This window comes from Microtus ochrogaster, linkage group LG2 (genome assembly GCF_000317375.1).
Source record: "Microtus ochrogaster isolate Prairie Vole_2 linkage group LG2, MicOch1.0, whole genome shotgun sequence".
Classification (NCBI taxonomy): Eukaryota; Metazoa; Chordata; class Mammalia; order Rodentia; family Cricetidae; genus Microtus; species Microtus ochrogaster.
The window spans coordinates 51,978,045-52,001,636 of record NC_022028.1 but is presented as its reverse complement, the minus strand read 5'-3'; the positions used below and the strand labels follow the sequence as shown (position 1 = coordinate 52,001,636).

The 23,592-nt window shown below is 58.0% G+C and overlaps 2 protein-coding genes across 2 annotated transcripts; one reads left to right on the top strand and one right to left on the bottom strand.

The window, feature by feature from the left end:
* The first annotated feature begins 140 nt into the window (after nt 1-140).
* On the top strand, nt 141-2,701 carry Rpl10a (ribosomal protein L10a). The gene is made up of 6 exons (XM_005360358.2): nt 141-398; nt 607-681; nt 784-864; nt 1,212-1,360; nt 2,215-2,387; nt 2,501-2,701. Exons 1-6 carry the CDS (start codon nt 394-396, stop codon nt 2,669-2,671), a joined length of 654 nt encoding a protein of 217 aa, XP_005360415.1. The 5' UTR covers nt 141-393; the 3' UTR covers nt 2,672-2,701.
* Nucleotides 2,702-3,441: 740 nt separating this feature from the next.
* On the bottom strand, nt 3,442-22,994 carry Tead3 (TEA domain transcription factor 3). Its single transcript, XM_026785396.1, has 14 exons — nt 22,953-22,994; nt 22,608-22,818; nt 13,104-13,355; nt 11,871-11,935; nt 8,292-8,354; nt 7,377-7,388; nt 6,646-6,783; nt 6,516-6,565; nt 6,104-6,165; nt 5,655-5,797; nt 5,371-5,544; nt 5,047-5,187; nt 4,816-4,968; nt 3,442-4,682 (listed from the first exon to the last, which is right to left on the bottom strand). Exons 1-14 carry the CDS (start codon nt 22,992-22,994, stop codon nt 4,569-4,571), a joined length of 1,620 nt encoding a protein of 539 aa, XP_026641197.1. The 3' UTR covers nt 3,442-4,568.
* Nucleotides 22,995-23,592: the final 598 nt, after the last annotated feature.

Below are 23,592 nucleotides of genomic sequence, written 5' to 3'. Positions count from 1 at the left end.
CTGGACCATTGCACAAGTACGGGCTAGTGGGGGCAGCTGCCTCATGGCTCTCCGGGGCTCATCGCCAAATTTGGCGAAGACGGAAAGCAGAGTTCTGCTGGTGACTGGGGAAGACAGAGGTCAGGCACTAGATAGGGAAATCCGATCTCAGAGCCCAGCTCCAGTGCTTGTAGCCCAGAACCCGCACAGCCCCGACGCCGGCTGGTCCTAGCGCCGAGGTCGCGGTGCAGCCGCGTGGTGGCGCCCCCAGCGGCCGCAAGCCGCAGCGCTCCTCCGGCCAGACTAGGCGCCGAACGGGCAACGGGACGAGCCGTTCTCGCGAGAACAGGAGAGCTATTTGAGCGCAAGCGCAGATCGCTGTCTTCTCTTCCGGTTCCCGCAGCCTCTCCAGCCATGAGGTAGGTAGCTATCGGGGCTCTATCCGCAGCCATCCGCGTACCCGGGAGTCCCGCGGATATCGTGCGACTCGACTCGGAGGCTCTCCCCGCGGCTGTGCTCGTCGCCAGTCTTCCCGGCAGGCTGTGGGCCTCGTCCGTCGGCGCGGGGCCCGAGCCCTCCGGGGAGCCAGCATGGCGGGCACTGAGCGCCCTCATTTCTCCCTAACAGCAGCAAAGTCTCTCGCGACACCCTGTACGAGGCGGTGCGGGAGGTCCTGCACGGGAACCAGCGCAAGCGCCGCAAGTAAGCACTGGCGGGGCGGGCACCCTGGCGCTCCCCGGTGGGGCGGGACGGGCACTCTGGCGCCCTCAGGCACGGCGGGCTGACGGCGCCCCTCTCGCCTAGGTTTCTGGAAACGGTGGAGCTGCAGATCAGCCTGAAGAACTACGACCCCCAGAAGGACAAGCGTTTCTCGGGCACCGTCAGGTTGGCACCGCTCTGACCCCACCCAGCCCCTCAGTGTCCCCGTGTGGCCTCGCCCTGCCGCTCTGGCCAAGCCCGAGGCGGGCACGGGGGCACTGATGGGCGCGGGTAGTTCAGGCGCCTTGCTCCGGGCAGGCTGGCTGGACGGACCCCCACCCTGGGTCTTAAAACAAGAGGGGAGGCGTGGGGAGGCCTCGGCCGAGCCCGCCGGCTAGCCTGAGAAGCCAGGCTAGTGTCGCAGACCTCCGGGTAAGGCTCGGGGCTCGCTGCCGTCCCAGACTCTTGGGACTCCTTCCGCCTCGTGGGCACTCGGGGACTGGGCTTGACCTGTTCCCTCCTCCCCAACGCAGGCTCAAGTCCACCCCTCGCCCCAAGTTCTCAGTGTGTGTCCTGGGGGACCAGCAGCACTGCGATGAGGCCAAGGCCGTGGATATCCCCCACATGGACATCGAGGCGCTGAAGAAGCTCAATAAGAACAAGAAGTTGGTCAAAAAGCTGGGTAGGTGCAGCTGGCTGGTGTTTCGGGCGGCCCTGGCTGCCTTCGGCAGGCGCCATACGGAAGGGGGGTTTAGGGGTCTACCATGGCACAAGCCAGGAGCGGCCCTGGTCCCAGAGTGCTTCACAGCTGTTAACAATCCAGAAAGCGGCACGCAGGCCGATCTGGTGGAGGCGGTCACTCAGTGAGGCGCTCCTCCCAGGTGTGGGAAGTTGACACAGACAGCTGTTGTGTTTTCTGGTGAAGTGGACAGCCTGGGCTGTGACAGGTTAGCTTTCCGTTGAAGGTGGCCTCATTTTGGATTTTTACTGGTGTCAGGCATTGGCACTTGGGGCAAGTGAGGCTACTGGGTGGGTGCATTGGACTCCCATTAGCTCCCTTCTTCCCTCTGATCTAGGCGTTATTTACTCCTGCCTTTACAGATAGGAAACAACTCCAGCTCTTGCAGACTTGGTGTAACACCCCACCAAACACCTGTTCCCAGCCACCCTCACTGAAGCGCCCGGGCTGCACAGCGGCAGTCCTACTTTGGGTTTCTCATAGCTAGGCTTGGTTCTGGGCCTGTGCAGTGTGCCCTGGATTGTGGGTCAGTCACCTTCAGGAGTGCAGAGTCTGCGGAGGCAGCTTGGTGGCCAGTTTAAAAAGTTGGTTCTGAGCCGGGCAGTGGTGGCACATGCCTTTAATCCCAGCACTCAGGAGGCAGGCAGATCTCTGAGTTCAAGGCCAGCCTGGTCTACAAGAGCTAGTTCCAGGACATGCTCCAAAGTAACAGAAACCCTATCTCAAAAAACCAAAAAAAAAAAAGTTGGTTCTGCCTTTCTGGCCTGGATATGAACAGCCCTTGTCTTCTCACACAGCCAAGAAGTATGACGCCTTTCTGGCCTCTGAGTCTCTGATCAAGCAGATCCCGCGTATCCTGGGCCCAGGCCTGAACAAGGCTGGCAAGTTCCCTTCCCTGCTGACACACAATGAAAACATGGTGGCCAAAGTGGACGAGGTGAAGTCCACGATCAAGTTCCAGATGAAGAAGGTGGGTTTGGGTTCCTTGGGCACAGCAGGCTTGACTAGAGGTGGGAAGTGCGCCCTGCTCTCAGGAGAGAGCCGGGCCTGCCACCTAGGTGTTGACCAGCCTGGCCTCTGCAGGTGCTGTGTCTGGCTGTCGCTGTCGGCCACGTGAAGATGACCGACGACGAGCTGGTCTACAACATCCACTTGGCTGTCAATTTCTTGGTGTCCTTGCTCAAGAAGAACTGGCAAAATGTCCGGGCTTTGTATATCAAGAGCACCATGGGCAAGCCCCAGCGTCTTTACTAGGATGCCCCAATAAACCTTCGTGCTACTCTACTCTTGGTCTGCCTGTGTCTGAGCTCAGTTCCAACCCCACTGGAGTGATTGGAGCTGTATGAAGCTAGATTCAGCTGTCAGGACATGTGCCCACATCTGGTTGGCCTTGATTCTGGTCCCAGCCAGGTCTCCATGGAACATTTTCTTGTGAGCAAGGCTATGGTAGAATTTAGGGTTTTTTCTGGAAGGGGTTGTAAAGGGTCCCAGTAAGGACAATCGAAATTGCACTGTGGTGAAGTGAGCTGTGGCAGTGACAGGCAAAGCCACCTCAGGAGCTGCTCACTTCAGGGTTCCAGCACTTAACTGTCAACCCAGAGCCAAAGAGCAGAATCCTACCTCACCCCCCCCCCCCCCCCCCCGCTCCGTGAGGCTGGGAGGCCCCTCTTGGGAGCCAAGCTAGTGGGGTTTAGAACAGTGTAAATCTGAAGGCTAGAGCAGTAGGCTTGTCTGGCTAGGCAGTGAGGGTAAGGTGTCCATTTTGAATCCTGGTGTTGAGGGCATTTGCAGGGATCGCCAATGCCCCCCATGTATACTGCGGCCTCATTCTGCCTCTCCATAGGAGACTCTGGGCTCAGCTGGCTGAGTGCCTGGTCTAGCCTGGGCATCTACAGCTGACTGCTAAAGGCCTTCGGTAGATGCTCCATCCTGGTAATCTACACACCTGGCAGCTGCTAAAGTCCCCAGGCCTCTGAATCCTGGCTTGACTGCCAGCAACTGTCCAGAAGCCGCTAAGGTGAGCTGTGCCTACTACCAAGCACAGGTGCTGGGTGCGCATGACTGGTGGTGGTTGGTGGCAGCACACCTGCAGCTTATGAGTATGGGTAGGCCATATTGGGAGGCTGTACACACACTGTCCTGACCCAACAGCTTTTTTAATTATTTTAGCAGGAACCAGGTCATGGGCCCCTGCCTTGAGCCATTTATGATATAGCCCATCACAGCTGGATTTAAAAATACACAAAAATACATATAATACATGTTATAAAACCTAGGTGGGGTTTGGAGGTGGCCTGAGCAGTATGCGAATGGTGAAAACCTTCAGGAAGCTCGGGCAGGATGAGGAGGGGCACAGTACTTCATTTGAAACTCATAAATACCCAGGTGACCTGGGGACAGGCCAGTTGACCCTCAGGGTTCCTGGATGTGGAGGAAGCAGGGGAGGAGACAAGGGCTCTTCAAGTTCCAGCCTCCTGTTTCCTGCCACCTGTCATTGAAGGGGTGCCTAGCTGTGGGTACGCTGTCCAGCCTCCAGCCCAGCTGTACCGCTTGCTCTGGGCGAGCACAGCCCCTGCCCCTGTAGCCAGCCCTGTTCTAGGGAGGTAGCTGAACTTAGGCTCCAGCTCCACCCACTCTGTGAGCCTCCATCTTGGCACTTTGATACAGGAGACCCAAGCTCACTGCAGGGGGGGGGGGCTGGGAACAGGCTGGTACCTAGAAGGTACCTATAAGTGTGGGCCATTCTTAGCCCAGCCCCCAGCTTGACACCTTGTACCAGGGCAGCCTTGCTAGCTGCCTCTCTGGTTTCCATTCTACCCTCACCTGCTCATGGCTCCCTTAGGAGCCAGAGACCAGGCACTAAGCCTGCAGGTGTCCTCCATCCCCCAACTCTGATGTCACTTGAGGCCAAATGGGACCCGGTCATCTGTGGGTCAATGCCCAGGAAGGCCACATCACCACGGAGCCCTCTTATCTCCAGTAAAGCGCAGAACAGTGGCAGGGAGCGTGTGTGCCGGGGCCAAGGAGGCAGCCTGGGTCCCAGCCTCAAGCCCATGGGTGGGTGAGTTCCCCAACCCACACCGTGGGAGCCCAGGCAGGCAGGTGTGTGGAAGAAAGTCTGTCTTGCATCCTGGTGGATGTCAATGGGACGCTAGTCTTTGACAAGCTTGTAGACATGGTGCTGTGCCCCATGCTCGCTGGTGGAGACTTCGAAGACAAAAGCGATGACGAGCAGGGTCTCCTGTGAGTCCCGACTTGTGACCACCTGTGGGGGCAGGGAGGAAGAGAGAACAGGACTCAGTAGAGCAGGGGCAGTGGCGGGCAGATGGCCAAGCACGGGCCGGCGCAGTAGAGCAGGGGCGGGGGCGGACGGCCGAGCACGGGCGGCGCGCACGCACCTGCAGGATGGTGAAGTTCTCCAGCACGCTGTTCATCATGTACTTCTCGGGCAGGTGCTTCAGCTTGTGGATGAAGTTGATCATGTACTCGCACATGGGCGAGCGGTGGATGCGGTACACGAAGCGGCCGTTCTCCAGGCGGGCGTACTCAGTCTGTGGAGTGGGGCGGTCGCATCACCTGGCGTCCCTGACCTGTCTGCCTGTCCCCCACCTCCCCAGGCCTCTGCTCACCTCTACTTTCTCTACCACTTGTTTGCCGAAGGAGCACACCTTGGTGGACACGCTGATGGTCATGCTGTCGGCCGAGCTGTACTGCGAGCTGACCCCGTAGAAGGCCCCAGGGCCCTCCTGAACTGTGCTGTTGAGATCAGCCTGGGGAGAGGGCACCAAGTGCTGCAGAGGCCAGAGGCTAGCCCCCAGCTTCCCCACCTCCATGCCTCCAGTCCCACCTACCCAGAGGCCTGCAGGTCCCGCCCAGGGGCCCCGCTGGTCATGCAGGAGAGCAGAAGCAGGGAGCTGGGCAAGCTGCCCATCTTGGGTTGGGAGAAGCCTCACCCAGAACTTGACAAGGAAGAAGGCGTTCGGGGGCCCCTTCTCGTAGAGTTCCTTCAGACCCCCCTTCTTCTCAGGGAACTTGTCATAGATCTGGCGTACATCAACCGCCTCCAGGGGTGGGTCTGAGAAGGCAGGGTTTGTCTGGCCGATGTGCACAAACAGGTGTTTGCTGTACTGTGGGGAGGGCCGAACCAGGGTCAGCCTGCAGGCTCAAGCACCCCACCGCCAGGACCCTGATCTGGATGCTCTGTTACAGGCCAGTCTCCCCATCATCTCCACATTACCGTGTCGGGGTCCCGTTGCACCTCCATGAAGGCAGAATATTCCAGGAGGCGTAGCCGAGAGGAGGCGATGGTACGGTCCTGCCACGCAGGCACAGAGGCAGAGGAGGCAGCGGCTGGGGGCAGCGGGGCCAGGGACTCGTAACCTAAAAGAGTAAGATGTAGCTCATCTGCCCAGGCACAATGGACAGCAGGATTGGGCTTTACCCTCCAAGGGGCGGGGGTGCAGTGCGTAGCCTACACACAAAGGGGTGGGCCTAGTACTAGTGACAGAAAGCTAAGATGCCATTACCGAGAGTGGAATTCTGTTAAGATTTTGGTGTCTTTCTTTCCAGGGAATAAAAACTTAACCAACCCCCTATGGCTGCTACCCACCCAAGTACACACAGGTCCCAAACAGAAGGGCAGACACAAGAGGTACCAGGTGCTAGGTGGCTTGGCGGGACACTTACTGTTGAGCGTTGGTGGCAGGGGAGGCTGGACGGGGTAGGCAGGCTGGGCAAAGGGCTTGATGCTGCGGTCAGTCAGGAATATGGCAGGTCAGAGGTCCTCAGCCCCTCACCTGTCCAGCCCCTCCCCCGCATCCTCTCAAGCTGATGCCTCAAAGCGCATGCTCATAGGCTAGCCTGCCCCGTTCTAATTCGGATGGCACCCAGCTGCGTCCCACAGCTGGTGGGTACATTCCCCTCCCATCCTAAAAAGCTATTCACTGTGGCTGTCAGTATGTTCTCCGAACTGAGAACCCTGAGTTTTGTTCCCTAACTGGTGGTAACCAGAGATTAACTATGGTTCCCCAAGTTGGAAGCAAATACAGGGCTCAGGAAGGAGGGAAGCGCATGCGTGGAAGCCACAGGCGGTACTCACTCCTGAGACGGTCCAGGCTGTTGTCCTAGCAAAGGGGGACTACTCCAGAACTGTGGACAAAGACGGGGTCTCAGTACTCTGGAACCCTAGCCACACCCCAGCCCTCAGCCTCCAGCCCCCCCCCCCATACCCTTGAGGAGGTGGAGAAGACAGCCTGGGGCAAAGGGGAGGGCGGGCTGAACTTGTTCTGCAGGACGCTGGCAGAGACGATCTGTGCAGATGACATGGAGGCCATGCTTTGGAGTGCTTTGTCCTTGGAGACCTGGTCCTGGGGGGACAGTGGTCACATGAGGTCCAGCTCCGCTGTGGATTCAGTAGTCTACCCTCTCTGAGCCCCAGTATCCTGGCGTCTGTATCCTTTTCGGGGACAGCCCACAGTATGAAATACTACTTTATTCTATGCCCAGTACGGTGGTCCCTTGCAGTCCCTGAGGGACTTGGCTCTGGGCATTCCCTCACACACTGAATGTCACACAGAGCGTCTGCACAGCCAGGCGGTGGTGGCGCACGCCTTTAATCCCAGCACTTGGGAGGCAGAGGCAGGCGGATCTCTGTGAGTTCGAGGCCAGCCTGGTCTACAGAGCGAGTTCCAGGACAGGCACCAAAAAACCACAGAGAAACCCTGTCTCGAAAAACCAAAAAAAAAAAAAAAAAAGTGTATGCATAGACACTGCACTCCTCCTGGACTCAGATTATCTGACATGTCTGTGAAACTGAATTAGCTTCATAATTCGCAGCTTTGATTTGGTTTCTATGCTGGGCACCACACTGAAGCATGTCCAGTGAGCAGGCCTCCCCTGTGCTACCCTGTTGTCACCCAGGTGCTCCCAAGGCCCTCCCCACGGGCACTGGGCCACTTACCAGGTTCATGGCCTGTGAAGGAGAAAGGGACAGAGGATTAGACAAACCAGGGCTCTATGGAGGAAGGGACGTGGTTTCTTGTAACCCACCCCCACCCTGTGTCCTGGCTGCCAGCTCCCAAGGAAGCCAAGAGGCAGCTGGGTACTCTTCCCACCCTGAGAAGGGAGTGCTAGCCAGCCAGGGGGTGCACTGGCGAGGGAGGATGAAGGAAAAAAAGGACCATGAGTCTGTCCCTCCCAGAACCTGCGCTTGGGAGGCTTAGCAGCAGGGAGAAGGGCAGATCCTTCATCCCACCTCGACTGAGCTGCCCGCCAACACCTTTCATGTCTTCCCTCAGTTCCCAGGCCATTAGCAAGCAACAGTCAGGAGAAGAGAGGACAGGGACAGAGAGGCAGGCTGGAAGTGGCTCTGGGACGCTGGCCACCTGCTGTCCAGTCAGCAGGGGCTGTGGCCTGGGAACCCTGACAGCCTGGTTTTGTTTTGTTTTTTTGAGACAAGCGCCTCACTGTGTAGCCCTGGCTGTCCCAGAACTCAGATCTGCCTGCGTGTTGGGTTAAAGTGTCACCACCCCAGACTCCTCCGAGCTTCCGAAGCTAACGACTGTCACTTGTGTGTCTCAGGCCCTCTCAGTTCCTCAGCCCTGTTCTGGCCAAGTGGCAGGGGCCCATACCTTCAGCCTGAGCCGTGTCTCCTGAGATCTCCTCCTGGCTAGAACCTGCAAGTGTCTAGAGACCCTGTAGGGAACGAGAGAGAGAGAGAGCAGAGGACAGAGAGAGAAGGGGGCAAGAAGAGCTCAGGCCGGAGAGACGGAGAGTGGGCTGGAGAGCCAATGAGGCAGAGGCCTGCAGTGCGCAGCATGCAGAATGGGCGAGAGGCCCGGCAAGGGCTGGAGGCCCTGCCAGGCACCCAACGTACCTTGATGCCAACCTGGTATTCCCGAACTTTCTTCCGAGCTAGAACCTGTATGTGGCTGGACACCTGGGGAGGTGTGCCCCACCACAAAGGGAAACAGGTGGTGAGGAGGCACAGCCAGGATGGTCAGGGAGGGGGGAGCACCCAGCCCTAATCTCTGGGGGCCCAGGATCCAATGGGAGAACTTAGGCATCTCAGTGGGTACATGACTATCGATACTGTCACTATGCACCCTCTGTTCACAGAGCAGAACCCCAGTCTAAAATCTGCTCTATGCTCAGGCAGACGAGGGCTGCACCTAACTCAGGAAGTGGGGGGTCCTGAGGCGAGCTTTGGCTCTGGCTCCCAGCATTAGATGTGTACCGAAGCCACAGCTGCCTTTTATTTAACATTTATTCATTATGTAGACAGTGTTCTGTCTGCATGTATCCTTGCCAGCCAGAAGAGGGCACCAGATCTCACTATAGATGGTTGTGAGTCACCATGTGGTTACTGGGAATTGAACTTAGGACCTCTGGAAGAGCAGCCAGTGGTCTTAACCTCTGAGCCATCTCTCCAGCACTGCCCCCCCACTTTTTGAGACAGGGTCTCACTTTGTAGTCTTGTCTGTCCTGTAGATTGGACTGGCCTCTGCCTCCCAGCTGCTGGGATTAAAGGCTTGCCACAGCTGCTAGCAATCTCTCCACCGTCCTGCCTACCCGGATTCTCAGCCTGGACCTCCCCTGCCTTTCTCCCTCAGCTTCTTCAGAGGAGCCACATAGACATGCCTTTCCGTGGACAGGCTGGAGCACACAGTAGGTGTTCTTACTGGAAGGACTTCTTTCCCAGCAACCCGCTCCCTGGCCCTTAATAGTAAAGTTGAGCTAACCCTAGGCCAATAGGGCCCAGCTTGTATGACAGCCCTTGGCACAGTCCAGGAACAGACAATGGATTAGAGACCCACATGTCATCAACGCTGTTCCATGGCCAATAGCAGCACCTGTGGTGGACTTTCTTCAGAAGTTTTTATTCCCATAAAGCTGTTGTTATGGACTTGAGAACCCTAGTAATTAGCTGAACGGTAGTGGTGCACGCCTTTAATCAATTCCAGCACTGGAGAGGCAGAGGCAGGCGGATCTCAAGGCCAGCCTGGTCTACAGAATGAGTTCCAGGACAGGCTCCAAAGCTACAAAGAAACCCTGTCTCGGAAAGAGAGAACCCTAGTAACACCCCTTAGCCGCAGTCCTCCGGCAGGTCCCTGCCCTGGAGTCCCAGCAGATGCTGGCTCCGGTCCTGGCAATACTGATGGCCACCAAGCTTTGGACACCCAGCCCATTTGGTATTTGCAGCAACTCTGACTTACAGATGACCCAATCATAGCCAGAGAGGCTCACTATGAATCCAGGCTCACACAGCTGGATACAGACCTGGCATCCAAGCCCAGGCACTGTGGAGACCACTGGCTTCATCCACAAGGTATTCTCCCAGGATTCCTTTAGACCCTGAAGTGGGGACCACTTCCCTAGGTAGGGCCAGCTCTGACAGCTGGAAGTCACAGGGAGCTTACTCCCAGCTTGGTGTTAAGTTGTCTGGTTAATAGGGAGGCATTGTGCCAGGCATGGTGGTCCACACCTCGGATCCCAGCACTTGGGAGGCAGAGGTAGGTGGAGCTGAGTCCCAGACCAGCCTGGGCTACAGAGTTCAATGAGAGTGAGTGCCACTGGAGATATGGGCACCCCAAATTGCTAGGTTTCCTGTGTGGACAGCCTAGCCAGGAGTAGGTGCCATGTTGGGTCAGAACGAGGCAGAACATGTGACCAGGTTGGGTTTGACACAGTCTGAACTTACAGACCCTCAGCCCCTTCCCAGGGCTGACCAAGAGGTTTCAGATATGGACATGGCTTACCAAAGTGACAGTAACAACAGAGGATGCACTTAGCTGCTCTAGGTGTCCACATGTCAATCAATTGACAGTTGCGAAGGCAACAGGCTGGGAAGCACACTTAGCCCCAGGTAGGGCAGACTATGGGAACTGGGGGCTTGACCTCAGAGTCTGTGTTGTCTGGGGGAGGGACTGAGACGGAGCCTTAGGCTGGAACCTCAAACACACGAAACTCATCCACCTCAGTCTTAGAAGTGCTGAGATTACAGGCGTGTGCCATTCCATGGAGGGGAAAGTGCTCTTGCGGCCCTCCAAGTGTTAGTGTGAGCTCAGGGACCAGAGTGACCTCAGCTGTCCTGAGGACCCAGGAGTGATTCAGGGACCAGGGCAGGAATTACTAAATGCCACGATAAGTGGGGAACCTAGGGCTCCCTCCACCTTCCCAGCATGGGGTTAGGGCAGGAGGGGCTTGTCTGGTTGACCCCTCTCCTAGGTACCCCAGGTCATCCAACTCGCTCCCCTCAGCCTGGCCACACACAGCTGTTGCTGCTCCCCCACTCCCACCACTGTGGATGCAGTCGGCTTCCACCTCCTGGCTAGCCTCCCATATCTGCCCTAGCAGGGGCAGGACCCCATCCCTCACAACTGCCCCCGCTCTTGGATGCCCCACCAGGGCTCCCTCTCCCTCCTCTGTACCACCTGCTCCTGGCTCATTGTTAAGTCAGGGGCCAATCTTGATTCTATCTCCTCCTAGATCAGATCAGTGACCCAACAGGGGCCACTAAACTCCCCCAGTTTCTTAGTTTTATGTCAACTTGATACAAGCTAGTCATTTGGGAAGAGGGAACCTCAACTGAGAAAAATGCCCCCACAAGACTGGCCTGTGGTGTATTTTCGTGGTTGATGTGGGAGGGCCCAGCCCGCTCTGGACAGTGACATCCCTGAGGAAGGTGGTCCTGGGTAGTCTAAGGGAGCAGCGAGCAGCACTCCTCCATGGCCTCTGCCTCAGTTCTACCTCTAGGCTCCTGCCCTGACTTCTCTCAGTGACAGACATTGTTTGGAAGTGTAAGGTCAAACAACCCTTTCCTTCCCAAGTTGCTTTTGGTTATGGTCTTCATCACAGCAACAGGACCCTGAAGATATGGGGAGGACACGCAGAGCGGGCTCTGAGACTGTACGGTCACAGACATGGGAGGACACACACAGAGCGGGCTCTGAGAGACTGTACGGTCACAGACATGGGAGGACACGCAGAGCGGGCTCTGAGAGACTGTACAGTCACAGACATGGGAGGACACGCAGAGCGGGCTCTGAGAGACTGTACAGTCACAGACATGGGAGGACACGCAGAGCGGGCTCTGAGAGACTGTACGGTCACAGACATGGGAGGACACACGCAGAGCGGGCTCTGAGAGACTGTACGGTCACAGATATGGGAGGACACAGAGTGGGCCCTGAGCGCCTGTATGGTCACAGTGGGGCTGGATAGTGTGAACTAAATCACACTTTGTGGTCTGTGCTAACACAAGCGGGGTGTAGGGATTGCTATCTGCTGACAGGGTCCCCTCCCTGGCTAACTCCCACATAATCCAAAGGTAGTTCTACACAAGCCTTTGCGTTCCACCCCACTGGGCACATGCCCACTTCCGTGGCTAATCTGTGGTCCCTCACCCCAAGCCACCCATGGGTGGGAGTGGCAGGGGCCAGGACCCTCTCTCTACCTGTTTTCTCGTTCTGGTCTTTCCAGTCCTCAGTTTGATGTAGCGGGCAATCAGCTCATTTCGACCTAGTCAGAGAGACAGCCAATGAGGACCGGGTAGAGGGAGGGTCCAACCCAAGCCTGGGCACCCTACCTTCACCACGCTTTCCTCAGGGCTCCCCAGCATGCTGCCCCCGGGACTTGCAGGAGAGCAAGGCCCTCAGAAAAAAGGAGGACCTTGACAGGTAGTGCGGCCGTGGCTCCCAGCAAGGCTCAGAGGCTGGGGTTGAGGGTGGGTCTCAGCCCTTGGCCCCTGTCTTGAGCAGTTCAGTCTGGCTTCATCCCGATCACAGGAGACCCTGAACAAGCCCTGTCCCTTCTCTGGTGAAGGAAGACAGGAGCTAGAGGCCTCTAGCGAGTCTCTGATGCTAGTAGCTTAGGTCAAGGTGTGTCCCTGGGTCCTCACGCCAATGACCCATATGGCGGTATCTGCTCGCCTCAGTCTTGGGTTAGGGGCTCTGCTCAGCACCCTCGGAGACCCTCTTGGGGAGCAGGCTATGCCAAGGTGGGGGCTGTCTATACATGCCATAGGGTATATGTCAGTATCCAGAGTGTGCACTCAGCCCCCCAACCTCCTGTCCTCCCCAGAACTGCCACATTCCCCAAATTCCTCTGTGATGACAGAACAGGCCCCATTGCCCCTCCCTGCCCGCCAACCCCTTGTCTAAAAATACTCCATGGGGCTGCACTGCCATTGGTGAGGGTGCGCTGTGGGCAGGCCACGCCACCCGATGGAAGCACCCCAGAGTATCTTCCTGTCCTGAGAGGGGGTTCAGGCATTAAGGACAGGCCTATACAGAGGGTGGGGTTCCCATCTTTGTTTCTTCCTATGGTATCCCCTCAGTCCTGGGTGCTGAGATTCGGGGGGAGGCTGGTGCTACCTCACTAGGCTACAGGCTCTCAGAGGTTCGCTGGACTGACCCAGTTTTCCTGGCCCCCCCTGAGTCACCCCGAAACCTCCAGCCGGCAGGGCTGGGGAGAGGCGGGGCGCGTGTGGGCTGCGGCCGGCCTGTTTGCGAGGTGCAGCTGGAGGAGGCCCCAGACACACGCAGCTCAAGCCCGCCCGGACTCGCCCGCCAGGCAGGCAGCCAGGGCTCCCCCAACCAACCGGTCTGGCAGGGGACAGAGAGCAGGGGGCGGGGCCAGAGGGCGGGGCCACGCCCACCTCTGCCTGCCCCACGCACTCAGCACTCACCGTACATCTTGCCCTCATCTGACAGGATGATCTTGCGCCGGCCGCAGGGCGGGTAGATGGCCAGGGCCTCCTGGAAGCTCTGCTCGATGTCCGGGCTCCACACTCCCTCGGCATCGTTGTCCAGCCCCTTGTCCAGGCCTTCGGACCCATCCTCCCGGGCCTCCCCGGGGCTGCTGTTGGCGGTCCAGCTGTTGGACGCTATTGTGCTGGTTGCTCTGGGCTCTGGGCCTGAGCCCCCTGGAAGGCCTGAGCCTAGACAAGCAGATGAAGGGGGTTAGGACAGGGTTTTGTCACCCCAGTGGCTGTTCCAATGCTCCCCCCACACCAGGCTGCATGAAGACCGTTAGAGGTTAAGCCTGTTCAGAGCTGTGTATGGCCTTGGATGAGTTACTTTACCTCTCTGAACCTGGGTCCTATAAAAAGTCAAAATGGTCCCTTGGAGAGATGGCTCAGATGTTAAGAGTGGAGGACCCTATGTCCCAGCACCCATACATCTAACAACTGCCTAGCAGGCGCTCTCTCTCATACACACACACTAAAAATGCCAGGCTGAAACACTGAGAAAGCAATAGTAGCTGGTATGGTCATTCACCCCTGTAATCCCATTACTTGGGAGGCTGAGGCAGGAGGATTGGGAATTCAGCCGCCTCCACTACACAGCACAGCTGGGGCCAGCCTGGGCTATGTAATACATTGTCCCCCCACAAAGACAGAGATGGCCCAACAAGATGGTGGCAAGAGAATCTGTCAATCCTCATGTCCTGAGCTGCCTTCCTGGGAGCTGCACGGTAGCAGGGTAGAGCGAATCCTGGAGGCTGAACTCTCAGCTCCACCAGCCCTCCGTCCGTCTGTCTGTCTCTCACACAGGGAAAAAAATAATTTTTTTTTTTGCTTTTTCGAGACAGGGTTTCTCTGTGGTTTTTGGAGCCTGTCCTGTAACTAGCTCTTGTAGACCAGGCTGGTCTCGAACTCACAGAGATCCGCCTCCTCTGCCTCCCGAGTGCTGGGATTATAGGCGTGCGCCAGCACTGCCCGGCGGGAAAAATTTTTAATAAAGGAGCGAGATCTCCCCCTGCCACCACCTACAACAGTACATACATCAAAGGTGCAGCACCCCCGTGATTACACACTTGGGAGGCTGAAGCAGGAGAATTGCTAGTTTGAGCCAGGTATACTGTTTGCCTGTAAACCCAACATTCAGAAGGCTAAGGAAGGCAGACTGCAATCTTTTTTTTTTTTTTTTGCTTTTCGAGACCGGGTTTCTTTGTAGCTTTGGAGTCTGTCCTGGAACTAGACCAGGCTAGCCTCAAACTCACAGGGATCCACCTGCCTCTGCTTCCCGAGTGCTGGAATTAAAGGCGTGCACCAGTGCCTGACTCAGACTGCAAATATTAAAGGCTAATCTGGACTACATGGGGAGACCCTGCCTTCAAACAAAGAACTAAGCAGCAGCAGCAGCAGCCAGTGACTTCAGAGCTTGGACGGCTAGAGCAGGAGTTCAAGGTCAGTCTCAGCTCCGTACAGCAACCGAGTCCAGCTGGACTGTGAGGGCCGCCCCCACAGGGCACCTGCATATCTGGGCAGTCTCTACACAGGCAGGCAGGGAGGATACTTATTCCTAGCAAGCCTGTGGAGCTCTGAAGTAGAGCATCAGGCTAGGACTGGTGTCTGCAGCCCTCTCAGGGCAGAGGTGAGAGCTCCAGCCAGGCCTTCACTACCCACTCCCACCAGCACCCGTGCAGGCCTGCTGTCTGTGGGAGAAGACTGCCCTCAGCTTCTCCACAGGTAACTCAGGAGAATCCCCCACAGGACCTTAGCATGGGGCAGGCGCTGCCCAGGGAGGGGCCAGGCCCGAGTGGCAGAGGCCAACGAGGAGGAGGTACAGCCAACAGCTTGGCTCTGCCTGTCCGGACCTCCTCAATCCACTTCCTGTTGCCATACCTCCTCACCACCCACAGGCAAGCCTGTCCCGGCCCACATGACAGATGGCACCTGTGTTCCACACACCCTCTCTGTCCCCAAGAACACAGCCCCAGACGCATCTCACGCCTCCTGCAACCCCAGATCATTGGAACCTGAAGTCAGAGTTCTGAGGGCCTCCAGCCCTGGGGCGCTTTGCTCTGGGAAGGCAAGAACACAGAGTGCCTGCCTGTGTGGTGGCCCACACCTTTGCTGCCGGCACTCGGGAGGCAGAGGCAGGCGGTTCTCTCTAAGGTCCCAAGGACAGCCAGAGCTACACCGGGAGACCAGATCTCTCTATGGTAGGGTCTGAACAATGCTGAGCTTGGAGTTCATTCTACGTGTCTATGTTGGGGCATCTTACTATGCAGCCCATGCTGGCCATCCACCTGCCTCAGCCTCTCAGGTAGTTAGAGTACCAGGCATATATATGCAACCGCACACAGTTCTAAGCATCACGTTTAGACTCAATTTTTTTCTTTCGGTTTTTCGAGACAGGGTTTTTCTGTAGCCTTGGCGCCTGTTCTGGAACTCAACTCTGTAGACCAAGCTGGCCCCAAATTCAGAGATCCACCTGCCTCTGCCTCCCAAGTGCTGGGCTTAAAGGTGTGCGCCACCACCACCTGGCCTAGACTTAATATTTCTAACAGTGGCACCTGCCGTGTGCCAGGTGTGGTTTGGGGATTTGACAGGTGACTCATCCAATCTTCATAGTAACCCTTTGGGGTACTGTTTTGAAACTAATTTATTCTATTTTATGCACACTGGTGCTTTGCCTGCAGGCATGAGTGAGAATGTTGGATCTTGCTGGAGCTGCAGTTACAGTTGTGAGCTGCCGTGTGGGTGCTGGGAATTGAACCTAGGTCCTCTGGAAGAGCAGCCAGTGCTCTCTACTGCTAAGCCATCTCTCAAGTCCCTAGGGTACTCTTAGTAATCCTACTTATTACATGAGAAAAACCAAGGAACAGAGAAGTCAAACCACTTCCCCAAAGACACACAGCTGGGTTTTGAACAGAGTTATTGGTTAGTGGCAGGGATGGAGGCTGGGGAGACAGGGAATATGGGGAGAAGAGAGACCCTGCTGCCCACACCCTAACCATGTGGACAGGAAAAAGGCAGTGAAGCCCACAATGTGGATAGGAACATAAGGTCCAGGCCACTGAGACCCCTCAGCTGAAGTGGCTTCTGGGACACCCAGAAGTCTGTCTCTGTGTAGTGGGCAGCCAGGGGCAGACGCCCTGCCTCCGGCCTGTTCCTCACCACAGAACTGTGTAGGTCTGCAATCCTCCATCCATCTACAGTAGGAATGGGGCAAGGGGCTGTGTGTCAGCTGGGGGAGAGGACACTGGAGGAGCAGCTGGTGCTTGGCCTCCCCAGGTATCTGTCTGATGCTGCCAGCCAAGGAGCTGTCAGACCAGATGAAGGGTCAGAGGACCCACCCTGAGATAGGACCCCTGGGCCCTCAGCCTCCGATGGAACAGCCAGGCCCACTGCACGGGGGCCCTGGCAGCCCAACTTCTGAAGAAACTTGCTGGCCTCCCCCAAGTCTCTGGCTGTCTCCCCCTCATCCAGGCCGTGCCCCCCTCCTGGGTGATGTCAGTCCTGCCCCGCCCCCGAGGGAGCATGTGGCCAAATATGGCGAAGAGCAGCCGGGGAGCTGGGACTGACTGGGGGCGGGGCAGCCCCTGGCTGGGATCTCTGGCAGCTAGGGAGGGGGAAGGGCATTGGGGGTGAGGGGTGTCAAGAAGTAGGGACCCTAACGTACACACCCTACATGGCTCCTGGGCACCTGCAGGACTGACATGGTTCTAGGTTCACACCCCAGGACAGCAGGGTACCCACAGGAGTCTCCCACAGAAGCACATTCGTGCAGGGCTTTGCCCAGCGTGGCTCTGCTGACATCATTCAGGGAAGGCACCCTCAGGAGGCATGGGAGGCTACTGGGGTGACTGTCACTAGAGTGGATGAAGACAATCCCTGGAGCGTGAATGCTCACCTCCAAACCCAGGGACTCATGGGAGATGGGAGGCTAAGTGTCAAGGGGCAGGTGAGTGGGAGCAGAGCAGCCCAAAGACAACCTCCATCAAACGCTGTGTTCTGAGAGGAACAGGGGAGCAGGAAACGGAGGGCGAGATGGCCCCAGATGAATGGGAAGGACAAGAGGGTCCCAGAAGAGTCACCCAGCAGGCTCAGGCCAGAGTAGAGAGCTCAGAGACCAGCCAGCGCCAGGCAGCCGAAATGACGGCCTCTCATCTGGAGGGAGAAGACCCAGGGATGGATCCACAGCACCCAGGTGAAGAGGCAAGCAGGTGGGACCCGCGGGGACACTGCAGGAGGAAGTCAGGGGCCTAGAGCAGAGGAAGGACAGAACCCAGAGAGAGGAGGGGGAGGGGCGGGGCCTGGCTCGGCTCCTCCCACAGACCCTCTCCCTCAAGAGTTTTCTGGAGGGCTTTAGCCTTCCCTAGATCTCACCCTTAGCCTGCAGATCAGCCACACCTGCCTCCTCCCCTCTTCCAGACCCTCAGCCTGGGGGGTCAGAAGGTGCCTCGGGCCAGTGACGAGGAAGGGGGCCAGGAGGCCTAAGGAGATAAGGGGCCCGGCTGCCCACTCCCAGCCCTGGGGCTAGATCTACGGGCAGAACTGGCCAGACAGCTTCGAATGGAGGCCAGAGTTGGGCGGCCGCAAAGGTCCTGTGGCTCCCTCCGAAGGGGGAAGGTCAAGCCTGGGGAAGAGGACTCCCTGAGAGCTGGTGCCCTGGTAAGGGCACAGCAGAGACAAGACACGTGGTTAGGTGGCACTTCGCTGTATCCCAGGGGCGCAGGAGCTGAGCTGGGCCCTGCAGGGACCCCTGCCCCCAAGTGCTCTCACTTCCAGGAGCTAGGCAGAACCCAACGCGGGCAAATCAGTGGGTCCCCTGCGCTCCACCCCAGACCGGGTTGACAAGGAGGCAAGGCTGGGAAGGGCCCGCTGGGCCTCCCCACCCCCTAGCCTGTCTTCCCTCTACCCCACCCCCACGGCAGCCAGCTGTTCCCCAGCTGCCAGAGGTTCCCACCCTACAAGTGGCCAAGCTCTGGTTGGGACCAGAATGGGCCAGGGGAGGGGGTAGGGATGCTCTATGCCTCCCCCCCTCCCACCTCCAGTCTAAGGACCCAGGAGGGACCAGCCAAGTAGCCACACCCTGCCATGCTGGGGAGAGAGGACCCGCGCCCCTTCTCCACAGGAGGGAGTGATTTACAGGCCGACTGGAGGAGGCGGCGCCTCCCCCCTCCCGCTCAACTAATGTGCTTCCAATTTGAGAACCACGGTTCCTGCCCCTCACCACCACCCCTAGAAGCCCTGGCCAGGAACAGCCCCCTCCTCAGAGCCCCCAAGCCTCCTGCAGATGGAGCTGACCAGTCCCAGAAGGCCTCCCAAACTCTCTGCCACTCTCCAGGGTCTCTGTATATACAGAACCCCAGAGATGGGGAGGGGGAGACTGAGGGACAACCTGAGGAGCTGGGGTCCCACAGAACTCAGTTAACAAGTGGCTATCCACCACCCTGTCAAGTTACCCACTGGGCTGCCAGCAATCAGCGATGTCATGGAAGTCTCAGTGTGTCTTCTATGAGCACACAGGCTGCCACCTTGTCCCTCCTCCGACACAGGAGGCAGCAGCCACCTTACCGTGTAGCCCCCTGTATTTTAAATATATATATATATATTCATGTTCACATACAATCATAGTGTTATTTATTCGTGTGTGTGTGTGTGTGTGTGTGAGAGAGAGAGAGAGAGAGAGAGAGAGAGAGAGAGAGAGAGAGAGAGCGCTAGCACAGTGTGGAGGTTAATCCTACGCTCCTTCCATCCCATAGGTTCTCAAGATCAGGCTCAGGTCATCAGGCTGAGCCGCAAGCACCTCTTCCCACTGAGCCATCTCGTTGACCCCACCATCCACTTTTGAAAGCGGGTCTTCACTTGTGTAACCTAGATCACCCTCAAACTTGTGGAACTCCCAAGTGTCAGGGTTTACAAGTGTGAGGAAAAATTTAAATTAAGGTTATGTATATTATAACATAAATTTATCATTTTAACTCTTTTTTTTTTGTTCTTATTGGGTTTTGAGATAAGGTCTCACTTTGTAGCTGTGGCTGCACTTGAACCCACCATCCTCATACCTCAGCCTCTCAAGTGTTGGGGACTGCAGTGTGATTGGAAAAAAAATACATACCTATAATATCTACCATGTTAGACTTCTGTCGGAGAGTGAGTTTCATTGTACAGCCCTGGTTAGCCTGGTTAGCCTTAAAGCTGCACCTCACTTGGTCTCCCTAGTGCCGGAATCCCACTGGGCATGTAGCCCTGGCTGTCCTGGAACTCACTCTGTAGATCAGGCTGAACTCGGGAACTCACAGAGATCCCCCTGCCTCTGCTTCAGAAGGTGCACACCACCACACCCAACTTGATGGTATCTTTTGCAAGGTCTTCCAGATAGATGCCACACGCATTGGGGTCACGGGCCCCCACACCCTGTGTGGCGTAGCCCTGAGGATGTCACCCACACAAGCTGAGACAGTGACCACCCACGGCTTCAATCTCAGTCACACCCCAGTTTCTCACACTCTGGCTGTCTCTCCCGGGCTGCCACTGGCACCCTCGTACACATCAGTGGATCTTGTCATTGTGCTCAGGTACAGTGTCATAAACAGTCACACAGACAAACCCAAGGCTACCTCACTCATTTCACAACAGGCAGCACCGTGGCATGACAGGTCTCAGGGATGCACCTCACATAGAACCACAGTATCACTGTCCCTCACACTGCCAGTGGTACCCACAGACACACAATTTTCATCACAATTATCCCAGTGTGATGCCCAACAACAGAAAGTCACCTTGGCAGGTTCTCGGATACACACAGGCACACACAGAGAAATCTCCACTTCCCAGCTGACTTACACCCCAGAGAGTCATGGGCTCTCTTCCCACCATGTGGGGTCTGGACAATGAACACAGGTTGGCAAGCTTGGCTCAACCACTTATTTTTTTTTTTTAAGCTTTGGAGCCATCTCGCCAGCCCAGGTTCTCCGTTTTTCTCGTGACCACAAGGATGGAGAACACCACAGTGGTTCTCACACGCATTGCCACAGACAGCTTTTCCCACGTGTGCTCACAAAATCTGTATCTGGCTTCTTTCCCACAGGTACCTGCTGGACAGCGCGTCCCACACAGACGACCCCTCACGCTCCTCTCGGATGCTACAACGCAGTCACACACGGCTGCCTTCTCGTTTCCTCTATCGCTTCCTGCCCTTTCAGGCCTGGCAGCGAATCCAGGAAACAATCAGCACTCGAGGAAACCCCAAGGGCTGAGGCTTTGGGGAGTTGGGTCTGGATTCTGGGTCTGGATTCGACAGGTAGCACCCGCACAGAGCAACAGTACCCATAGGGACCACAGCAACCTTCTGATCCCCAGCTCTAACCAGAGAGGCTTAGGAGGGGTCCTAGGGCTGCTACAGCTCCTGTGACCCACGGGGGACAAGGCTGGGACCTCCTGAGAGCCTTGGACCAGCCTGGCAGTCAGGGCCTCCTGGCCCCTGGTCCCTCAAGCAGGAGTCCACCCTCCAACCCTCAGCAACTGCATCCTCTGAGCACAGACAGGCCTGGTGCTTCGTTCCCCAAGCTCCTACGTGGAGCCCTAGGGAGCCTGAAAGGCTCTGGGACTGAGGCGGGAGGCAGCCACCCAGTGGCCTCTGAACCCCACTTACAAGAGCAAGCACCCCCAATTCCAACTTCTACTACTTCAGGTTACCTACCTCTCATCTTGCCTTAACTACAAGCCCCCCCAAGACTTTACCCTCCCGCCTTCTTTGCTCCACCCGGCGCCACCCACCCACCTCTCCAGACCCCTCAAAGTTCAGCTTCCACGATGAAGGGAGACTGAGGCAACGAGGGGGACAAGCCTCTGCGGGGCTCAGGGATTAGGCATCTGGGGAATCACCCACACAACTGGCCCATCAAGGGACCAGAGACCTGTCTCCTGACCTCTGTAGAGCTGTCTCTTCTCTCCGACAACATAGCCGGCTAGGATGTAAAAACTCACGGTGACGTGGGTGCAAGCCTCTGGATAGACACTCACCTACGTGTGTGTGCACACACTCAGAGATCTCCTGCCAACCACTGACCATTCTGTTCCACCATCCCCAGCCCCAAAGTGCTAATTAGCATTAATTACAGTTCCCTCCCTGGGGGTGGGGAAGGCCTGGCTACTCTTTTGCCCACTCGGTGAGTAGAACCCCCGTCCTTCCCATGAAGGAATAAAAAGCGTGACAGACAATGGGGAACAGCCGAGTGGGAAGGGAAGACCAGCAGCCCTCAATTGATTTAACAAGTACTCAGAAAAAGCGTGGAGAAGGGAGTCTCCGATGGAGGTCCGGGGGCTAGGAAGGACAGAGCCATAGTCTCCCTAAACCTCCACCTTCTAGTTGCTTTCCCTCCTGGCCCCAGGCGACAACAACCCTCAGCCGGGGGGGTGGGGGTGTCCTAGACCCCAGCACGGAGGCGGAACCGTGTGTGCACAGAACCAGGCCACGGGAGCGCGAATACACGGAGCCACCATAGACACCAGCCCCTCAGAGCCGTGTCCAGCCCCCACCCCCATCCTCTCCGCTGGGCTACAAGTCCAGGCCTGACTTGGTTCTGCCCCTACCTGGAGAGCTCGGGACACAGGCCCTGAGAATCCCGGCCCCGGACCGCGTTCCCTCTTGCTCTTTAAGAATCTAAGCCCTCAATCAGGGCCCCTATTGGGGGTGGGAGTAGAGTAGGGGCTTCAGTGACACTGCCCCAGGGCCTGCTGGGGCTAGAAAACAGATCCACACCAGCGCTCCGGCCTCCCTTCCCAAGAAGGAATAAAGACGTGACGGACAATGGAGAGGACCCGAGTGGGAAGGGAAGCCCAGACTCCCTTAATTGCCTTAAGTTCTGCGGAGAAGGCCCCAAATGAAGCCTCGTCCGGAGCGAGACTCCTGGGCTAGAGCTGACACTCTGAAGCCCTCGCCCCGACGCGGGCCGCAGAACTGGAGGAGACAGGCGTCCCCCTTCGGTGCGCACACGCTCCGGGCTTGCAGTGTGGCTTCCCGACGCCCGGCCGGGTCCCAGTGCAGCTGCGAGCGGTGCTCACACCGACGAGCCCTGGCCAAGGCCTGCGTGGAGCCAGGGCCCGCGGGTTCCCGGAGTCCAAAGGGCGCCCCGGATACGAGTCCCGGCGGCAGGCCCTCCAAGCCCGCGGCTCCGGGCGCACACCCCGGCACTCGGCGGGGCCAGGCCCGGGCACCCGGGACACTCCGGGCTTCCCAGCCTTCGGGTCGCGGGGGGGGGGGGAGTGGGCGGGGCTTCCCGGAGAGCGTCTCCCCCCTTCCCTCCAAACTTCCCGGCACCCAGGTCCTGGGCTCGGGCGCAGGCTGGACAATAGCTCAGCGCCCCCAGGATGTCTCGGGTCCCCGCCATCCAGAAGCCAACCGAGCAGTCACCTCTGCGCGCGAGGCCTCCGAGTTGTGTCCCGTGGGCTTACCTGCTCCGAGCTCCGGGGGGCGCTCCGCCGGGCCTCTCCTCCGGGCCCGAGGGAGTAGCAAGGGGGGCCGGGAAGGGGGGTCGTGGGCAGGGGGATGGCCGGAATGCACGGAATGAGCCGGGCCGGAGCGGGAGGTGCTGGGCGCGGAGGAGGGAGCGAGCGGGACGGAAAGTTTGTGTTGAGGAGCCGGGCGGGGGGTGGGGGCTGCGGGCTAGAGGGGCGGGACCTGTGGGCGGGGTTAGATCTGGGCGGGGTCGTGAATGGGCGGTGTCAGTGTGGAGGCGTGGTCTAAGGCGGGCCCCGGCCTGCGGTCTCTGACCACCCAGCCCCAAGAACGCCCGTCACTGTGGATTCGCCCTCCCGCGCACCCCAGTTCTCGCTCGCCATCTCAGAGTCCCCACCTACGCAACCCCCTTTCGGGTACCCCGCTGAATCTTGGGGATCAGGCCTGGGGCGGAGCCAAAAGCGGAGTTCTGTCCCCTGGGTCGGACTCTTGAAGGTGTCGGGGGTACTGGGGAACCGCGTTTCGTGCAGCCAAGCGGCGCCCGGAGTCTCGGGGTTCCCCACCCTTCCACTTGGGTCCGCCGCAGTCGAGGCCTCAGCAGCGCTCCTCCCACCGAGAGCCCTGGGCCCCAGACCCGACTCCGCCCTGCCCGGACCCGGTTTGTCTGGTTCTCCCCGAGTGGCTTGTTTCTCGAATTTCTCCCTTTCTCCCTCTTCCTGGACTTCTGGGGCCCCTCCCTCCCCGCCCTGCTGCTTGGAGAGTCGGGGGCCGGACCCTGAGGTCCTGCTGAGGATCCGTGGGACAGAAGGGTACAGGGGAGGGAGCTCAGAGCACGCATCCGGGAATTACCGCTGTGTTCAGTCTGGGATGTAACTTTATTGAGAATGTGGGTCTCGGACCCTGCTTCTCCGTTTCCCCCAGTTAAGTCCTAGAGGGGCCTCGAACGTCTGACTCGGGTTCCCTGGCAGGAAGTGGCTGGGG